This window comes from Pocillopora damicornis, chromosome 2 (assembly GCF_964200805.1).
Source record: "Pocillopora damicornis chromosome 2, jaPocDami1.2, whole genome shotgun sequence".
NCBI classification, from domain to species: Eukaryota; Metazoa; Cnidaria; class Anthozoa; order Scleractinia; family Pocilloporidae; genus Pocillopora; species Pocillopora damicornis.
In genome coordinates, this window is record NC_142671.1 from 34,276,512 (window position 1) to 34,293,923 (window position 17,412).

The 17,412-nt window shown below is 36.8% G+C and overlaps 2 protein-coding genes across 2 annotated transcripts in view; one reads left to right on the forward strand and one right to left on the reverse strand.

Moving 5' to 3' along the window:
* The window catches only part of LOC113670034 (U5 small nuclear ribonucleoprotein 200 kDa helicase), a 32,276-nt gene extending 21,570 nt beyond the window's left edge, over nucleotides 1-10,706 (reverse strand). Inside the window, exons 1-13 of the mRNA XM_089196208.1 lie at nucleotides 10,502-10,706; nucleotides 9,487-9,650; nucleotides 8,970-9,141; nucleotides 8,710-8,775; nucleotides 7,936-8,062; nucleotides 7,349-7,407; nucleotides 6,773-6,865; nucleotides 6,014-6,397; nucleotides 5,089-5,163; nucleotides 4,588-4,761; nucleotides 3,439-3,732; nucleotides 1,142-1,576; nucleotides 429-610 (exon numbers count right to left, since the gene is read on the reverse strand). Coding sequence (XP_089052334.1) covers nucleotides 429-610; nucleotides 1,142-1,576; nucleotides 3,439-3,732; nucleotides 4,588-4,761; nucleotides 5,089-5,163; nucleotides 6,014-6,397; nucleotides 6,773-6,865; nucleotides 7,349-7,407; nucleotides 7,936-8,062; nucleotides 8,710-8,775; nucleotides 8,970-9,141; nucleotides 9,487-9,650; nucleotides 10,502-10,546 — 2,270 coding nt within the window. The 5' untranslated portion in view covers nucleotides 10,547-10,706. The remainder of the gene's footprint in view (nucleotides 1-428; nucleotides 611-1,141; nucleotides 1,577-3,438; nucleotides 3,733-4,587; nucleotides 4,762-5,088; nucleotides 5,164-6,013; nucleotides 6,398-6,772; nucleotides 6,866-7,348; nucleotides 7,408-7,935; nucleotides 8,063-8,709; nucleotides 8,776-8,969; nucleotides 9,142-9,486; nucleotides 9,651-10,501) is intronic.
* Nucleotides 10,707-12,800: 2,094 nt separating this feature from the next.
* LOC149051008 (uncharacterized) lies at nucleotides 12,801-16,407 on the forward strand. The gene is made up of 3 exons (XM_089194010.1): nucleotides 12,801-13,051; nucleotides 13,889-13,974; nucleotides 15,073-16,407. Exons 2-3 carry the CDS (start codon nucleotides 13,969-13,971, stop codon nucleotides 15,388-15,390), a joined length of 324 nt encoding a protein of 107 aa, XP_089050136.1. The 5' UTR covers nucleotides 12,801-13,051; nucleotides 13,889-13,968; the 3' UTR covers nucleotides 15,391-16,407.
* Nucleotides 16,408-17,412: the final 1,005 nt, after the last annotated feature.

Genomic DNA, 17,412 nt, shown 5'->3' on the forward strand with positions numbered 1-17,412 from the left:
ACAAATTCAAAATTCAAGTTGTGACACTTGTTTCAATGGAAGTCTACATTTACAATCCTCTGTCATGTTCATGTATGAAAATTGTCTACGCATTTCTTTTCTCGAGGTTCCCATTTATCATGTCCACACTATTTTGCAATTTTTTTTATCCTTATTAATGCATCATAAAGGAAAGATACCCCCTATAATTTTTTATAGAAAGAGTGAGGGTTTATTTGTTAGGCTAACCCAGTACAATTCCATTTTGGATTCATTATGTACAGCTGTACCAACCCAGTCTAAAGACATGAGCAAATATTTCAATTGAATCATGTTAATCTGATGATAAACTCTTAAAATTTGAGTGGAAAAAAAATGGGAAAGTTGATACATGTAGAATGTAACTCTGTTGCAGATGCAAATCTGTGATGTAAAATACCAATACCAACCTCAACACTTCTGTGCTTGCCGAGTCTTCCCTCAAGAAATGTCCCAAAGTGTCTCTTTCCAGGCAAAGATCTCTTATGGCCCTTGCTGTTTTACTGGTCTCCTTTCTTGAGTGAACAAAGATCAACACTTGGTTCTTTCCTGCATGTTCAATGACTTTCTCATAAACAACATCATTCATCACCTGAAACACAAAGTATTCCTCATTAACACCTTAACCTCCAGAAGTGATTAAAATGTAACTTCTCCCTACAATAATTATCCATAAATTGTACAACAAACCAGTATTAAGAATACTCAAACTTATCAGGTAGAAGTTGTTATCTGATCTATCACCAAATTCTCATTATTAATTTACATGAAAATGTGTAGCAGCTAGAGGGGAGAACAAATAATCAGATCTTGAGAGTTAAAGAAATAAAAAAAATAGTTAATGTGACAATATCATAACAATGCCAACTGAATCACACACTCAAACTCAGCAATTTCCTGTGATTTGTTATTGTATTCAAATGTATTCAAGTTGTCCTTGATTTCTCTTGAAACAATGCCTATATTTAGATATACATGTACAATTCAAGGGGTTCTACCTCAATATGAGTCAAAAATGAAGGGCAAAAATATAAACAATTAACAGTGTCGCTCTCATTGATGAAATAGGCCAAAGCCTGTCATCAGCAATCATTACTCAAAGGCCACTGGTACATGTCTCTACCTGCAGTCTTTTTATAGGTTTCTTCTCTGTAACACCAATGTACTGCTGTTCCAGTGGAACAGGTCTGAAGCTGTTATCAAAAAAGAACAAACCCTTTGCAGGATTCACACGCATAAAGGTTGCAACATCCTCATAATTTGGTAAAGTGGCACTCAACCCAACCAGTCGCACAAGCTCCTGGGTTGTTTCTATCTGACGAATGGTGCGTGCAACAAGAGATTCTAGAACTGGACCACGATCATCGTGAAGAAGATGAATCTCATCAATGATGATGAGGCGGACAAGCTGTGTGAATGTTCTCTCTCCTCCCTTCCGGGTAATGATGTCCCATTTCTCAGGGGTACAGACAATGATCTGGGTGCTGTTGATCTGCTCCTTATTCATGTTATGATCTCCTGTTAACTCAGATACTGTTATTCCATATGTGCTGAGTCTCTGAATGAAGAAAAATTTAAAAAATCAATCAGACTAGAAGACAACATAAGGACTTACTGAACATTTGCAATGAAAAACTTAAGAGTCCCACTTCTATTGACTAGGCTAAATTTTTATAAACACGTCATCACTTTAAAACTTGAAAAAGCATGTTTCCCAAAAGTGATACATGTAAAAAAAAAGTCAAAAAAAAAAAAAAAAAGGAGACCCTTTTTAACTCGTGAATTGCGCGCATGCGCAAGAGCGAGTTATAGATACGATGTGGGGAATGGCATTCGCTCGCTCGATTGGTCGATTCCTGTAAACTTTTTTTAGATTTTAGGCTTTTGAGAGCATTTGATAGTTTTTGGCGAGCAATAAAAAGACGAAATGGCGACCTTTGTTGCTAAGAATAGTGGTGGGGTGAAAAAGAAGCCAATTACAATCTTTAAAGAGTTTTTTTTTTACGTTTTAGTTTCAACAAGCGGCGCCAGCGACTGGCAGGCATGCAAGGATTCACACTGAAATAACAGAACAACCTTCATTTTTCATAAAATTGTAATTTACAATCCTTGAACTTGAAAACAATCCGAAGATTCATTGAAAATATCACTTACTGCGAAGTGCTCGGAGTTTACAGATGTTCAAAAGCTTTTTCTGTTATAGCGTGAGATTGAGGACAAAATTGATCATTACGTTTCGTCGCGTGTGTTTTTCCTGTGTGAAGCAACAAAAGATGCCGGCGACTGACGAAATAACAAGTTAACACGAAAATCAATTAACACCTAAACAAACAGTTTTAGCTACCGATTTTCAGTGAATTTTAAAAGAACAATTTTCTTTTAAGTTTCAAGACAATTTGAAGATTCAACATTCATACAACGTACTAAAATGCGAAAGTTACACACCACAAAATTGGTAAATAGGCCTGAAATGAAATTCTATCTTGTTATTGATTACACGTTGCCTAGCACGTGACTTAAATCTACCCAGGCGGAGATCCAAAATGACGGTGGCAGGCTTAGCTTAGTTATATCACTCAAAACTCATTCCCGTTTGTCTCTTTTGATAAAGAGGGAATCGTTAATGTTTTCATTAAGACAGAATTGCCTTGATTTTCTAATATTTACAACGAAAGACAGTAAATCTCACTTTTCACCCACATTTACTTCCAATCTTTTCTCTTAAACCAGAAACAAAAATGATAGACGTTTAAAACACATGACATCATCCACCTTGTCAAATGTAATAGCTTGATCATTTCAATGGTAATGCCTTCTTATCCCAACGTTACTTTGTTTCTTTGCTACATTAGCGAACACTGAACTACTGCTCATACTCTAGATATGACAATCAACCACAAAATTACCTAAACCAGATAACATTAAACATAATCTAAAAAATCATGTGTCAATTCACGAGTTTGCTCACAGAGCACTTTGATTAGTTATGAATTCCAAAGATCAGTTCACAAAATGTTAGAAAGAAAATGTGTCAGATGAAAATAAAAAAAATGCATACAAAAGAATCTTGTGACTGGGGGAGAGGGACCAATACTTTCAGTTTTGCATCTGATTGGTTAAGAACATAGCACATGCTTCCTTGACCAATCATGGTGCACAATAAAGCAAAACAGTGCAATCCTGTAATAGTTAACCCTTCACCTTTTAGATGATTAACATGTAACCTCTCCCCAAAATATCCATACATTATCTGGCAAACAGGTAATGAGAATACTCAAACTTATCATGTAGAAGTTTTTATCTCGATCTAACTCCAAATTCTTATAACTAATTTACAAGGAAATGTGTAGCAGCTAGAGGGGAGAGTGAAAATCAGATTTAGGGAGTTAAAGGGTTAAAATTTTTCTGAAGAAGTCTCACCTTTGTAAAATTTGCAACCATTTCCTGCACAAGAGATTTCATGGGTGCAACATAAATAGCTTTGAATTCCTCCAGATTGATTGTTCCATCAAGGTTGATGTGCTTGCCAATCTCCCTCAAGATGGTCAATAGAGCCACATTGGTTTTGCCAGCTCCAGTTGGTGCACAAAGCAACAGGTTCTCATCCGTGTTTAGAGCTGAGTTGCTCAACCGGCTCTGGATTCTGTTCAAAGATTCATAGCCCTCAAAGGCAGGTTGTGCGTATTTAGGAAGACTTGTGATAGAGACTCGCTCCTGAAAATTGAGGATAGGAACTTCATCATTCAGCCTACTTAACTTAGACACATAGGGGAAATTAACAATATCGAAAACAAAAGTTAACAAATTCATTTGTTGAAAGATTGATATAACTGTCCAAACTCTGCACATTAGTAAGCTACATAATTGCCAACTGACCATTTCAGAGTTCATGCCAACTTGAGCCTTAGTGGTTGTCACTTCTGATATCAAATACTCTGAAATTATCTTGGAACTTTTGAACAAAATCTCATGTTTCAGTGATAGAACTTGTTAAACTAATCCTCCAAAAGAAATAGCAATCTTCTAATAATCTAGATGTCATTAATTAGCACCAAATTCTTCAAAATCGCCAAGACAACATGTTGCTAAAACTTCTTATGACAATGAAGACACCATTTAACCCTTTAATCCCTAGGAGTGACCAGCATCTAATTTCTCCTTACAATATCAGCCCCAAATCACACATTGAGGTAATGAGAATAAAGGAAATGGTCACCAACAAGAGAAGCTCTGGATTATGAAACAAATTCTCCTCACCAGCACCTTAGGGAATGTATAGGGAACATTATGGAGAATATGCATACTGATGTTAAGGTGGAAAGGGCTAACAGAGATGTAACCAGGGGTTATAGCACAACACTTTATTTTCTTGATGTGATTCACTTGTTACTTCTCCTTGCACCATGTTCACAACATTCTCCAACAAAAAAATGATAAGAGAAGACAAACTTCCCTGCTGAATGGTTTAAATAACATCAATTTATCACTAAATTCTCTTTTTAAGTCCACCAGGAGATGGGCAACAACCAGAAGGGAGAAAAACTGCTTTGATCTTAAGTACATCCTCACCTCTCCTGCTTCATATGGTTTGGGTTTCAAAGCTGGGACATGAACTTCCTCGTAACCTTTTCTTTGTTTTCTGAATGATCCATCAGGCAGCTGACATTTCTTGTTGGCCATCAAATGACTCCCATCCTTAAATGCTAGATCTTCCAGATCTAAAATTCTGCGACTACCACGAGTCTGTTGGGGAAAAGAAAATCTCACTGATTATATTTTAAGTAAGGTTATAAAATTGAGTGTTCTCTTAAGGCAAAGATCAATACTCCTTTGCGTACAAATAAAGAATTCTATTGCAACACCCAGAAAACCATAAACACTGAAAATATAACTGGAATGTGTTATGTCAATCAAAACCATGCCAGTCAGGTAAGAAAAATCTCACCTTTACACAGTAGTGCCTCTTGGTCTGTGCTTTGTTTACATTACCTCATTCCCCTAACAATGGGTAACAATGCCGCTAAACCAATAGAAAGTCTTAAATATTCCAATGAACAATGACAATAATACCTGATCAGATTCAAATGCATCCAAATCTGCTGCAATTCTTGCTTTCCTATTGGCTGCCTTGCGAGCTCTTTCCTCCTGCAACAAAAAATACCAAGATTATTATTCATGACTGTTTTATTTTATTTCATCACTAGCCAGGTTAGAGATCACCATTGTGCTGAGGGTTCCACATGGGTGAGGTAGACAGATCACTATCCAGACATAAAGAAAACCCTCCTGACACGTTATGGTTTCACTCCCAGATCTCTTCAGTAATTCTCCTTACTGTCTGTCATACAACTCTTACAATGTTGGTTTAAAGAATTTGGTATTGCATTAACTAACAATCCCCTAATTGATATTTTTCTCTATACTCATCACTTATCTGCTCGACCTTGTATTGATTTATTAAGGAGAAATTCTATCCTGGTCACTCATGGGATTTAAAGGGTTAACACTATTTGCCAACAAACATTGTACCACATACAAAATGAAACCCAGCAGCAAACAACATGAAGTAATACCAATCAGTTCACTGGAGTTAAATAACATTGTTGTTCCCTTTAATCAATGTTATCAGGGCAGACAATGCTAAAAAATTCAAGAACCTTCTGCATAAGCATTTGAGTGCTCCTTAATTTTTTTTCTCTTGATATTATTGTTAACAAGTAAAAATCATTTCAGTATACTTGATCACCCAAGTAAAAAATATTTGTTGTTGTCAAATGTGATAAGTTTTATCTTATAGCATATCACAAATTAGAGTTTATTTTAAGGTCTGGGGATCAACTTAATATGAAGATTAATTTCTTCTCTGCTGGCTCTCCTTTTGCAATTCTAAACATAATTTCAATTCAAATAAAGAGTTATCAATAAATTAAAAACTAAATGAAGTAAATAAAGAGTTAGATATGCTTAGTAAGTTAAAGTTTTGAAGTTGTCTGACCTGAATCAAATCTTCTTGTTCTGTCTCAGTCAGTGCATGCAAGATGGAGGCCAAATCCGGATCAGCACTCATCTTCTCTTCAATCTCTTTCTTTTCCTTTGCACTCTGTGCGGTTGCAAGCAATGTACAATACAGCACCATGCTCTTGTTCTTCCGCAGTAACCGGATAAAAGAGAACTTATCATGTCCAAGAAGAAGCATCATTTTGTTTTCCAGCTCACGATCATCCTTTGCACTCTTCAGGATCTCCAGGACTTCTTCAGCTTTTGATCTTGAAGCCTCAGCATCTGCATAATACTTGTTCAATTCTCGCTGCAGCCAAAAGGCATCAATGTCTCGAGGATGAAGAACATCACCTGTTCTTTGAGCTCTGTCTTCTTCAAGCTGCATGAGAAATAACAAAAATTAACCTAAGATTGTGATTAACTACACATTTACTGATAACATTTCCTAATATCTCACGTTAATCTTTCTCAAGATAGGACAAAGAGGACATTGTAGTCTCTATGAAGGATTCTAACCTTAAGACCTCAAAATCAAAGAATAGGTTTCAAAAAGCTCTCAGTAGTATTGCTTATAAAACTACTGTTAGTATGATTCAAATTTCACTCACAGTTCACATTTAAATAAAATTGGGATCCTGTACAGGTAAATGCACAAATACATGTAGCACATGCAAATATGTACACCACCCTCTAGAAATTAAGGGTAACAGATACTGTGGAACAAAAAAAAAAACCCAAATGAAAAATATCTTACCCCTCCCTGGAGAGTCATGGTTGTATCAGCCTCTACTCCTTCTTCCTCATCACTGGGCTCTTCATCGCGGACTTCATCAAAGTCTTTATCTTCCTGCAATTCATGAAAAAGATATTTCCATCATGGACCGAGGTTATCAAGATTTCTCCATTATCCTGATTTTTCGATTATTGGAATTACTTCTCAGGTCCCAATTTATTGGGTTGTTGGTTACATATAGCTTATTAAATAACTTTTTGTAAATACTTTTGACAAATGTTAACAGTTTATACACCATAGTTTGTAACTGTACTTTAATTCATGCATAATATTGATTAAATGTATTCTCTTTTGAGTCATTCGGTTTTATTTTTGGCTCATTGATATTCATATTTTCAATTATCTGGACTCACAATTACAGGGGTTATTCAATTCCCACAAGTCCAGATAATCAAGATTATACCATACTAAGTTCACGTATACTCCTTAGCATGTCTGTTGTCAATAACTTGAATGTGTTTGTGTTTATGTATAGCCACCTAAGACAACACAATGATTTTAGCAGAAATTTTTACCACATTTTATGTTTACAATTACCTCTTCCTCTTCTTCATCAAACTGTACAGCCACACCATATGTCTCATCAATAACCTCATCTGTATAAAGAAAAAGAACAAATGCTTGTATTGAACCAGCATGGAAGAATGCAACAAGGATTACCCCTTTCAACCCAAAGAGTGACTAGCATCTACAACTGCAATTTCTCCTTACAATATCATCCCTGAATCACTCATGAGGGTCGCAAGAATTAAGGAAATGATCACCAACTAAAGAAACCCTTGATTGTTTAACAAATTCTCATTTTCAGCACCTCAGGAAATGTATAGAGAACAGTATAGAGAGTGTGTGTACTGATGTTAGGGAACAAACAGCTAAAATTTTGGTACATTTACTAATCATTATCACTCGCTGATCATTATCATAAACCAAATAATCCACATGGCTTCTTCAGAATCAGGTAAAGCATGGGTTTGTTTTAATCATTTTGATCAGCAAGTTTTACTTTTACTGTTTTCTTTTACTACTTCAAATAATGAAAAAGCAAGTTGTGAAAAAATAATCAAGAGAAATCGAATTGGGTAAAAAATTGGAACTTATAGTGCTAAAAATAAATATATAATCACCATCATTTAGTAAACTCCTATCAACAGAGTAATCTGTGATCTTTTTCCCCAAGTTCACCAGTAAGGCATATCTTTCATCAGGCATTCCACCAAGAAGGGACACAATTTCTTTCTGTCGTTCTTTATCCTGACATAAAACCATTAATTTTGCATGAAGTAAATCTATAGCTACATATGTTACACTAAAATAATGACAATCATTCAAAAGCAAAAGTCTTTGTGTTTGGTAAAACACTGACAAGAATACACATACACTGTAACTTAAAATTTTGTTCAAAGAACTTATTTAACCCTTTCAAGGACCAAGCAAATTATTAATAAATTGGCCTGGATAACTTCCCAAGGGATAGGTGAATTTCCCTCTCCACATTAAACAGGCACATGGAACAATCACATGACTGTGGTAAGCTAAGAGAGGAATACAGTAGACTTGATGATACCAACAAGCATTAAAACATACAGTACAGCTTAGAGCTGTAATCTTGCAGAAAGCTCTACTTTATCAAAGTTTCAATTACAGAATATAGTTGGAAGAAAATGGCATAAAGTAACACAGAAATAACCCACATACACCTGTACATGTGTAATCACTAAAGAAAATAATTAGCTCAGGCCACCAAAATTCAGGCAGAACATTTTGCACAAATGGTCTACCAAGCATTTTCCCCTTCACATTTCTCAAAGAAGTATGAAAACCAGTCAGTCAGGTTTCAAGGGAATTTACTAACAACCAATTAAATATCAAGTAGGTCCTAAATTACATGAACATCATACCTTCAGCTTATCATCCTTCAAAGCTATCAACACTTCATCCGCAGCTCCACAAAGAATGTCTCGTGGCTGGGTTAAAAAAAAAGAATTCCACGAAAAATAGCACATTTACATCTACCAGTATCCAGGAAAGTTCTTGTGGTTATAAGTTTTACATACAGTATAAGGAAATGTTCTGTTCACTATAATGTCTTCTGAAAAACTAGAAACAAAAATTCCTCAGAGATGCAGTGTTTTAACAGAGCACACATCTTCATAGTTACCTGATCACCAATAGCTGCTTGTATAAAGCTCAAGAGGACCTCGTATGTGGATTTGGTTTCCCTGGTTTTTGGCCTGTATCGAACACCAGCCAAGTCTGATGACTCATCTGACAGAAGACTGCTACTGGTCTTGCTCTTGGTAAAGTCTTCTTTCTCCATCATTTTCTGACGTCTACAAGAGAAGAAGCTCATATCAACCCTTTACTCCCTAACATCAGTGTGTACATTCTCATCACTGTTCTCTAAACATTTCCTAAGGTTCTGACAAGGAGAATTTGTGTAACAATCAAGAGCTTCTTTTGTTAATGTTCATTTCCTTTATTCTCGTGACCTCGATGAGTGATTCAGGGGGGATAACTCTTAGAGGGGTTAAACCCTTCAGTACAAACAGCAAAATGATTTCTCTCCTAAAAAGAGTGATTACTGCATGTCATATATCCCTCAGAAATCGAAATAAAAATAGCTAGTTGTATTGTAGTGGATGTAAAGAAAACTATATCAATAACAGTTTACTTACTTGGCCTTTTTCTCTTCTGATACAGGTGGTTTTGTTCTTTGGTACTTGTCACCCATTTTAATTCCCCCAATGTGACCCACAAGGGACACGACCTCCCCTGTTGCTTCATCACGTCCTCGCCGCTCAATCAAGGAACGATCGGCTTGCAAAACAAGATTAGAGTTCTGGAAACAAACAAATACATAATCATTAAGGGGGTAAGTTTCTAAAGAAACTGTGGTGCTGTATCAGTAGGAGAGTTCAACAGGGTAATTTAGTATTATCAACTGAGTTGATCTTGTAAATTAGCCAAGGTAAAGAGTTTAAAAGCTGACATTTCAAGTTTTAGCCTTTCTTCAGAGCTCCAACAAAGGGCTGATGCTCGAAACATCGGCTTTTGACCAAATACATAATCATATAAGAAGGATGATAAAAAATTGTCAGAAATTTTATTATGCAAAACTTAAGTTCAGGTAATAGAAAATGATGTGATAGAAGACAAATTTTGAGCTAGGCCATGAAATAGTGAAAGATGTATATTTGTCTTGTCAGAAGCATGATTCCAGAGGTTAAAATTCCAAATTCTCCAAAAGAAACTCTTACACCTACAAATCAATGCTTTACTACTGAGCTCCAGGAAACTCTATCCTGCGATGGGAAGGTGACCTGATTCCGTCAAACTGCTGAAAGCATCTTTGTCCATGCAGAAATGCATGCAGTAAAGAATATGGCGAAAATTTTTCAAAATCATTAATTACGCCAAGCTGATTTCGCTTTGACGAATTAGAATAAAAGTGTTCAGGATAACACTTGTAGTTATAATTAGCGCTGCGAATGTAGGATATGACATTAGTGGAGTCCGGCTTAGAGCTCGCGATAAATAGATATACACGTTATAACTGTTGCCCTTCTCTTGTTCCTAATGATTACTTGTTCCAATTGCACTAAAAGGCTGCAACGAGCCGACGATGATAATTTTTGTCCAATTCTACAACCACGTGGTTCAAAACGCTGCAAAAATCCTTCATAAACTCACCGCTTTGTACTCATACTGCAACGATCTGGCCGTAGCATCAGCCATGATGCTGTATCAGACCTACTCCTCGTCACTATTGCTTGTTACTTGTCTGGATCAAATTAAAAGCGTTGCGTAGTGTGGGTCGATTAAGACAGTTTGCAGGGAGAAGAATCAAGATGGCTGCCAAACGTTGGCCGTGCGTATGCCAATAACGCAGTCCGCTGACCACTACCGGCAGTCTATCCATCTCGTCCCCAGAAGTCCTCCTGGCTAACGCTCGAGACATTAGTTTAGAAACTCTTTACGTTGACCAATTTATTATCAACTCAATTGATAAAACCAAATTATCTTGTTATACTACCCCACCAACACAGCACCACAGTTTCTTTGGAACCTTTTCCCCTCTGAAGCTCGCTAGCAGAATTGAACAACGAGGTCCGTTTCTAGACAACAGTGTTCGATTTTTAAAAAACTGGTGAACGATTTTAGACTCTTCGTGGCCGATTTCAGACACTAGTGTCCAATTTTAAGCATTACCGCCCTATTCTGGACACCAGCGTCTTATATTGGACGCGAGTGACCAATTCCGATTTCAGACAGTAGTGGCCGATTTAGATAATATTGTTCAATCCTAAAAACGAGTGTCCGCTCTGAGGCATTTCAAGCATTAGTATCCGATTTTGGACAATAGTGTCCGACTTTAGATACAAGTATCTTTTTTTACACACACACCACAGTATGATTTTGGTCTCTAGTGTTCGTTTTTATCGTTCACGAATTGTCTAAATACCAACTTGGTTGAGTTCAATAGTTTAATTGGGTGGTGTTACAAAGAATGGCCTTTATTTTTTCTTAGAAGTTTCTTCTACTGTTTGATTTATTTAGTTGACAGTGTTGTGCTGCAAGGAAGCACCTTGATAAAGCGGATGTGCGTGTGTTCCTGTTCTGCTGAGACCGCCGCATTCTTATCGCTGAAATAAATATAGCTCTTATCATTGTAACTTTCTAACTTTTAAGCAGATAAATACTCACGCACTTTAAGAGCGGATCAGTCGGGTGTGAGGCAGCTCAGCGGAAGTGACGTACATTATTTTCTTTCTACTTCCGTTAGCTACTTCCGCGTCACATGATCTTAAAGTTTAACGTGAAAGATACAGCTTCAGTCCCGAGGGAAAAAGAAGACGGACAAACCCGAAAGATGAAGCGATGGTTAGAGAACAAAGTCTCTGTGTATTTTAAAACTGTTAAAATGTCGTTTTTGGCAGGTGCGCTTCTCGCTTCGGCCTTATATCCGATCGGAAAAAAACACGATCGGTAACTTACAGTACAGACCTCAAACTCGATTAGCTAACGGTATTTGCTTACCAACCCTAAATCCTATTGAGCTGTATTCCTTTCGCGGAAAATATCTTGAGGTCTCATATTCCCACTTCCGACTTGCACATCTTCCGTTTCGACCACTGCTAACAGATTGAATGAGCCGACTTCCATGAAAACATGGAAGTTAAGAGCTTTTGGGCCAAGATCAAACAGCATGCTATTCCAGTAGGTTTTTTAGATCTGCTCCGAGTCAATTAACCAGCAACAAGATTTTTGAAGAATCAATAAATGGGATGAAAAAAATTAAACGTAATCCGCTCTCCTGGAGACGTATTCCCAGCTTAGTGGAAGAGGAACTAGAGGTTGACTTTTCGTTTGGGTTTGAAACAAGATAAATGGCTTCGATAATTTTAACTTGTGAAATAATGTTGTCTTTTAAAGCTTTCGTAATCTGCGGCAAGCGAGAAAGCAGAGAGTGAAACTATATAGATATCCACAAGAGCACAATTTGCACCAGCTCTTTTGAACAGAATGTGGGGTTCAACTTCATTTAGAGCTTCCGGAATCTTGGCAGGTCAAGAAACGGAAATAGCACGTAACCAGGCTGGGCTGACTTTGGTCTACAACAGGGTCAGGATTCAAGAACATCCACTTCCTACTGCACGTGCATTTTCACTGGGATGGATGTAGCATGAACGCGTCATTGGGAAGTAATGATTGAAAATGTGCAAAAACGTGCTTCGAAAGTAAACTTGCTTCAGAAGCAGTGGCCTGTTTTCCTAGCAGGTTACATTTTCCTTTTCGATGGCCTATCTGTAAGTAGAGAAATGGAATCTTTTAGATTCATATTCAAAGCGACAGCGCATGATTGTTCAAACATTAATTCTCTCTTTTACAGGAATATCAAGTGGAAATAGACATGGAAAACATTACACGCATAAGTTAAATTTAACATAATTTAACATAATTTAAAACCGGAAGTTCCTAATCATTCCAGAAATCAGTCAGTTGCATTTACCACAGTAGTAAGCGGATATGATCTGGTTGAAGCGTATCAAGTATTGTTTTTCTAGGCTTTCGTTGCAGGAAATCAGTGACAAACTCGAGACAAACAAGACGCCTCAGAAGTGGTATTTATAGACCTCAATTGAAGGTTTGAAACCATTATATTATCGACAGTATTGAACAAGGGAGCATTAAACTCAAAAGAAGACCATACAAGACGATCGGTTTTGATTGTTTCACTAGGTGAGTAAACATCGTATGTTGCAGTTGCGTTTTGTATGCGTGTGATGTATAGATTATATAGATTTAAATGCATACTGGCACCCAGTTTCATGGTTATTGTGGGTGCAAGTGCCCCTTGCACATTTATTATAGAATGGAATTAATATATATTGTTGAATTTATTATGTGTTATGGGGAAAAGAAAGTTCCTAGTCGTTGTTTTTCTCTCTCGTTTGTGCTTTATTTAGATCCATAGCACTGAATCAGAAATCTCGAATGTTGAATACCTTGGCATTTATCTAGTTAGTTTATCTAGGTCCCTTTCGTGTCTTTGTCACTGGACGTATTATGCTGTACGTGTTCTTTTCGCAGTTTTTCTTGTCTTTTTGTACAACAATTCAAATGTTATAATTTTGCTAAATATGTTTATACATCTCACCGCTATTAGCTCCAGCCATTTTCGGGTTATGTGTATGTATTCATTTTGTTTAATCTGTAAACTACATCAAGAAAGCAGTGACAGGTTTAAAACATTCACGAAAGTAATTATGATTGTAATGACACCTTTTACATAGATGTCCTGTAGGAAGAAAGGTTAAAATGAACGACTTCCTGGTTTCATTTCAACTAAACCGCCTAAAAATCACAAATGGAGATCTTCAAGAACGTTTGTTTAACCTATCGTCATCATTGAAGCCTCTTGGTACATAATGGCCTATTCTTAGCATAGTTCTCTTTTGAAAAAAAAAATTATAACTGTACAACATCCTCGCCAATCTTTGTTCAGAGTGAGGTTTGAGTGACATCCTGACGAACAGCTTCGAAGATACTAACTCAGTTTCCTTAACACATTAACAGACTGAACAATCACCATCCACTCGGTATCCTTCAAAGAACAGAACGATCCACATTCAGTTGCAGAGATATTACCAGACAAAATGAAGGTAATGCATTGTATGAGATGATGTGATGTGATGTGTTGTGAATGGTAATAAATCTGGATGGTTCTACCGGCTTTCTAGACTCCATACACCCATCTATATTTGTTCTCACTTCATCTTGTCGCCATCTTTCGGTCAAGAGGCGCAGCAAAATCGATTCTATTTCACCCTTTCGTTCATTTATTCGTGAATTCTTATCAGTTTCAAGTTTGTGGAGGACACAGAACAGTTTTTCCTTCTGCTGGAATTCTGAGCGTACCGTGTTTCGGCGCTTGAGTATATGCAAGCTAAATTCACGGATGCGGGTGAAAGCAAACATGAAGTCTTTGCACTGACTTATTATGTCAGTGATTCTGATGATAATGAGAAAGAAAGGTTTTTTCCTGTAAAGCGATTACAAATATATCTGGCTAATCATGGACATTTATTTGGTTCGAGGTTCAATCGAGGAAAGTTTATCTTTCCAATTAGCCAGTTTATTGTTTCAAACTGGGCAGTCGATCGAAACAAGATGGCAAGAATTCAACAAGGTTAACGGCAGTGCGACCTCTTATTTTCCATGTCAACAATAAAAGCAGTTGGGCGGTTTTTATCACAGTTGGCTTGAAATTTGTGCCAATTAGATGGTAATACTGAAGGGTTTTTGCAGCTTGAATTTATATTATAAAGAACTATGAAAAGAGCGATTTTGACAATTTTTAATGGCATTAAAAGAGGTAATTGGAGAAGGAAGTGGAAAATCGCTCATGTAACTTTTTGAAAGGTGGCTATCGTTTTAAAAAAGAGAGAATGTGAGTGTTTGAGTTCCTCCCCCCCCCCCTCCCCCCTTCTTTATTCCGCAGTTGAGCGTCGTGGACACGCTTTACTTCCGGCACTCTGTGATTGGTCTTAAAAACTCGTGCCATCCTTGTAACCAATCAAAACTTGGGCACTGGTTTTTTCCCGCGCTCGAAGCCGTTAATAATGGCATGTGACATTTTTTTTTTTGTTCAGAGTGGCCGTTGTGTTCACTTAAGTTTCCGTTAAGCAAAAAGATTTCACGCGGATGATTACATGCTGCTTAAGAATTATTATTCTTTTTCCCTTGCTTCGTCAATTTAGAGTTTATCAGCTCTGGTTGTTCCACTTCTTGTTTTTACACTTGTCACCATTCCACCGCCGTCTCTCCAAAGTCCAGTCCCTCGAAAATCAGTGGGCAAACCATGTGTGCTCCAAATAAATGTGCGTAATGGCGTCCTCGTGACAGAATGTGAGTCGGCATCTTTTGGCTGTTTGAGTAGTATTCCTACCTACGGTTACCCGAAATGTCAACCAGTTTATAGAATGATGGAAATTCCACAATCTGGAGAGAAAAACAACATGACTTCCCATCTGCGAGGAAAGCAAGCCACCATAGTCGATTGTAAATGTGCTTCATAAGGAATAATGACTGGTCAAAACACTGTTAGTATTAATCTTGTGCCCAGACTTTCCACATTTCAGTAACAATTAAACAGTAGGATCCGGATACAACATTATGTTAGTATGTACCACTCAGGCGAATTAGCTCTCGCGGACGTTGATTGGTTAGGAAGTGATTGGCAATTTTTTTTCCCCACAGAGTAGCCGAAGGGACAAAATTGCATGTCAAAAGTTGATTTCTGACAATTCTACGGTATAGGGAAAGAGATAAATTTTTTTTTGGTTTCTGTGTGATTATCACTGAAACAATGGTTCACTTCGGTGACATTGAAGGTGGTGGATATTTTCCTCCATGAATGAATAATCGTTAGATGTTAATTTTTTTTTTAAAAATAACTTTACATTTTTTTCTCCCTATTCCAAAGTTAGAACATTTAGTAGAAGGAAGGAAGACTTAAAGCTTGTTTTTTTTGAAGCTGTTTACATGTACAGTATTTCTACTAAAAAATCGCTAAAGAAGTCGTATCCAATTGATCGACTGAAACGAGCTAAGATATTTCTTTAAACGACCTCATCGTTCCTCATTTAACCTCGTCATTTCCAAGGGTGACCAATTAGTAATTTCTCCTTAAAGCATTAACCATTAAGTGCCAAGATCTCAATAGTAATTCTCCCTACTGTCGGCCATGTAGTTCTCGTGATGTTGGTTTGGAGAATTTGGTATCTGATCAACTAATGATCCCCTACTTGATATTTGTCTCTATTCTCATCACCTGCCTGCTTGATAGTGTATTGATATTGTAAGGAGAAATTCTTTCTTGGTCACTCATGGGAGTTAAAGGTTTAACACCAAGGCAAGCAGAAAGGTAATATCGATAAGTTGTTTCTTGATTTTACAAGAAATTCTCAGAGCTGTAGATTGACTGAAGAGAATGCGCTCTCTCAGTTTAGCTGCCCAAATAAACGGTATTCTGTTATTAGCATTTCAGTCGTTTTATTGTGAATTCTTACCTGAATAAAAATCCTATGAGATTACTAGCAGTGATTTTTATTTAAACCTGATTGAGACATTTCTCACGGACAAATGTAATGACCATGTGATTTTTCGCGGAATTATATCAAATGATTGCGAAAACTTGTAACAGTGAGCACAATGTTTATCACAGCTCAGTCAAGTAATCGGTCAAATGAACCAACTGTCAAGAATTGTCAGAGTTTGGGTTCAACGCTCCAGCTAAACTAAACATTTTGAAAGATCTCGAATAATATTCTGTCGGATGAATGACATTCAAATGTGGTTGTTTCAACAATTTGTTTAGCTTATTTTCCACCAAGTTAAGCACATTTTCTCCGAGCTCTTTTTCTATCGAGCATGAAATCCTTCTTATTAAACAGACATCGATGAAAAATCAGATTTTTTCCTGCTTCGAGGACATGTTATCTTCATCGGGCGCAATAAATGTACCATTTACATCTTCGCTGGTGAAAATAAGAAAGTCGCCATGGTAACTAGGTTAAACAAACTGGTAGTTTTACTTTTCACAAAGGCTTTATTTCATTCAAATACATCACCTGGGCTGAATTCAACCTTAGGTAGAGAGGGGAGAATTTTCCACTCTGAGATTTTGTTTTATCTTATTTCGATCGCTTAAGAAGCTTTTTTACAAGCTGATTTTTATGTGGACGTGATTTCTGCATTTGGAGCTCTTGAAATGTGTTTTTAAATTGTCTTTTATCTAAATAAGTGATCAAAATTTATATCATAGACAGAACACTACATGTCTGCTTGAGGATATGAATTTATCTTCCGGTGTTAATAATATCTCTCACTCCTTCACTTCGCTCATTCTTAAGAGTTGTTATCAACAATCGATCGAAAATATTTGATTCGTTTCCACGTCCAGCCATGTAATATACTCTTGATCAATCTTACACCCCATTAGTCCAAATTACACAAAAAGAGTGTCTTACATCTTGGTGATGATTTTTTCAAATGATGAACAAAATAATTTAAATAATGAGTAGAATATCATTGTTATG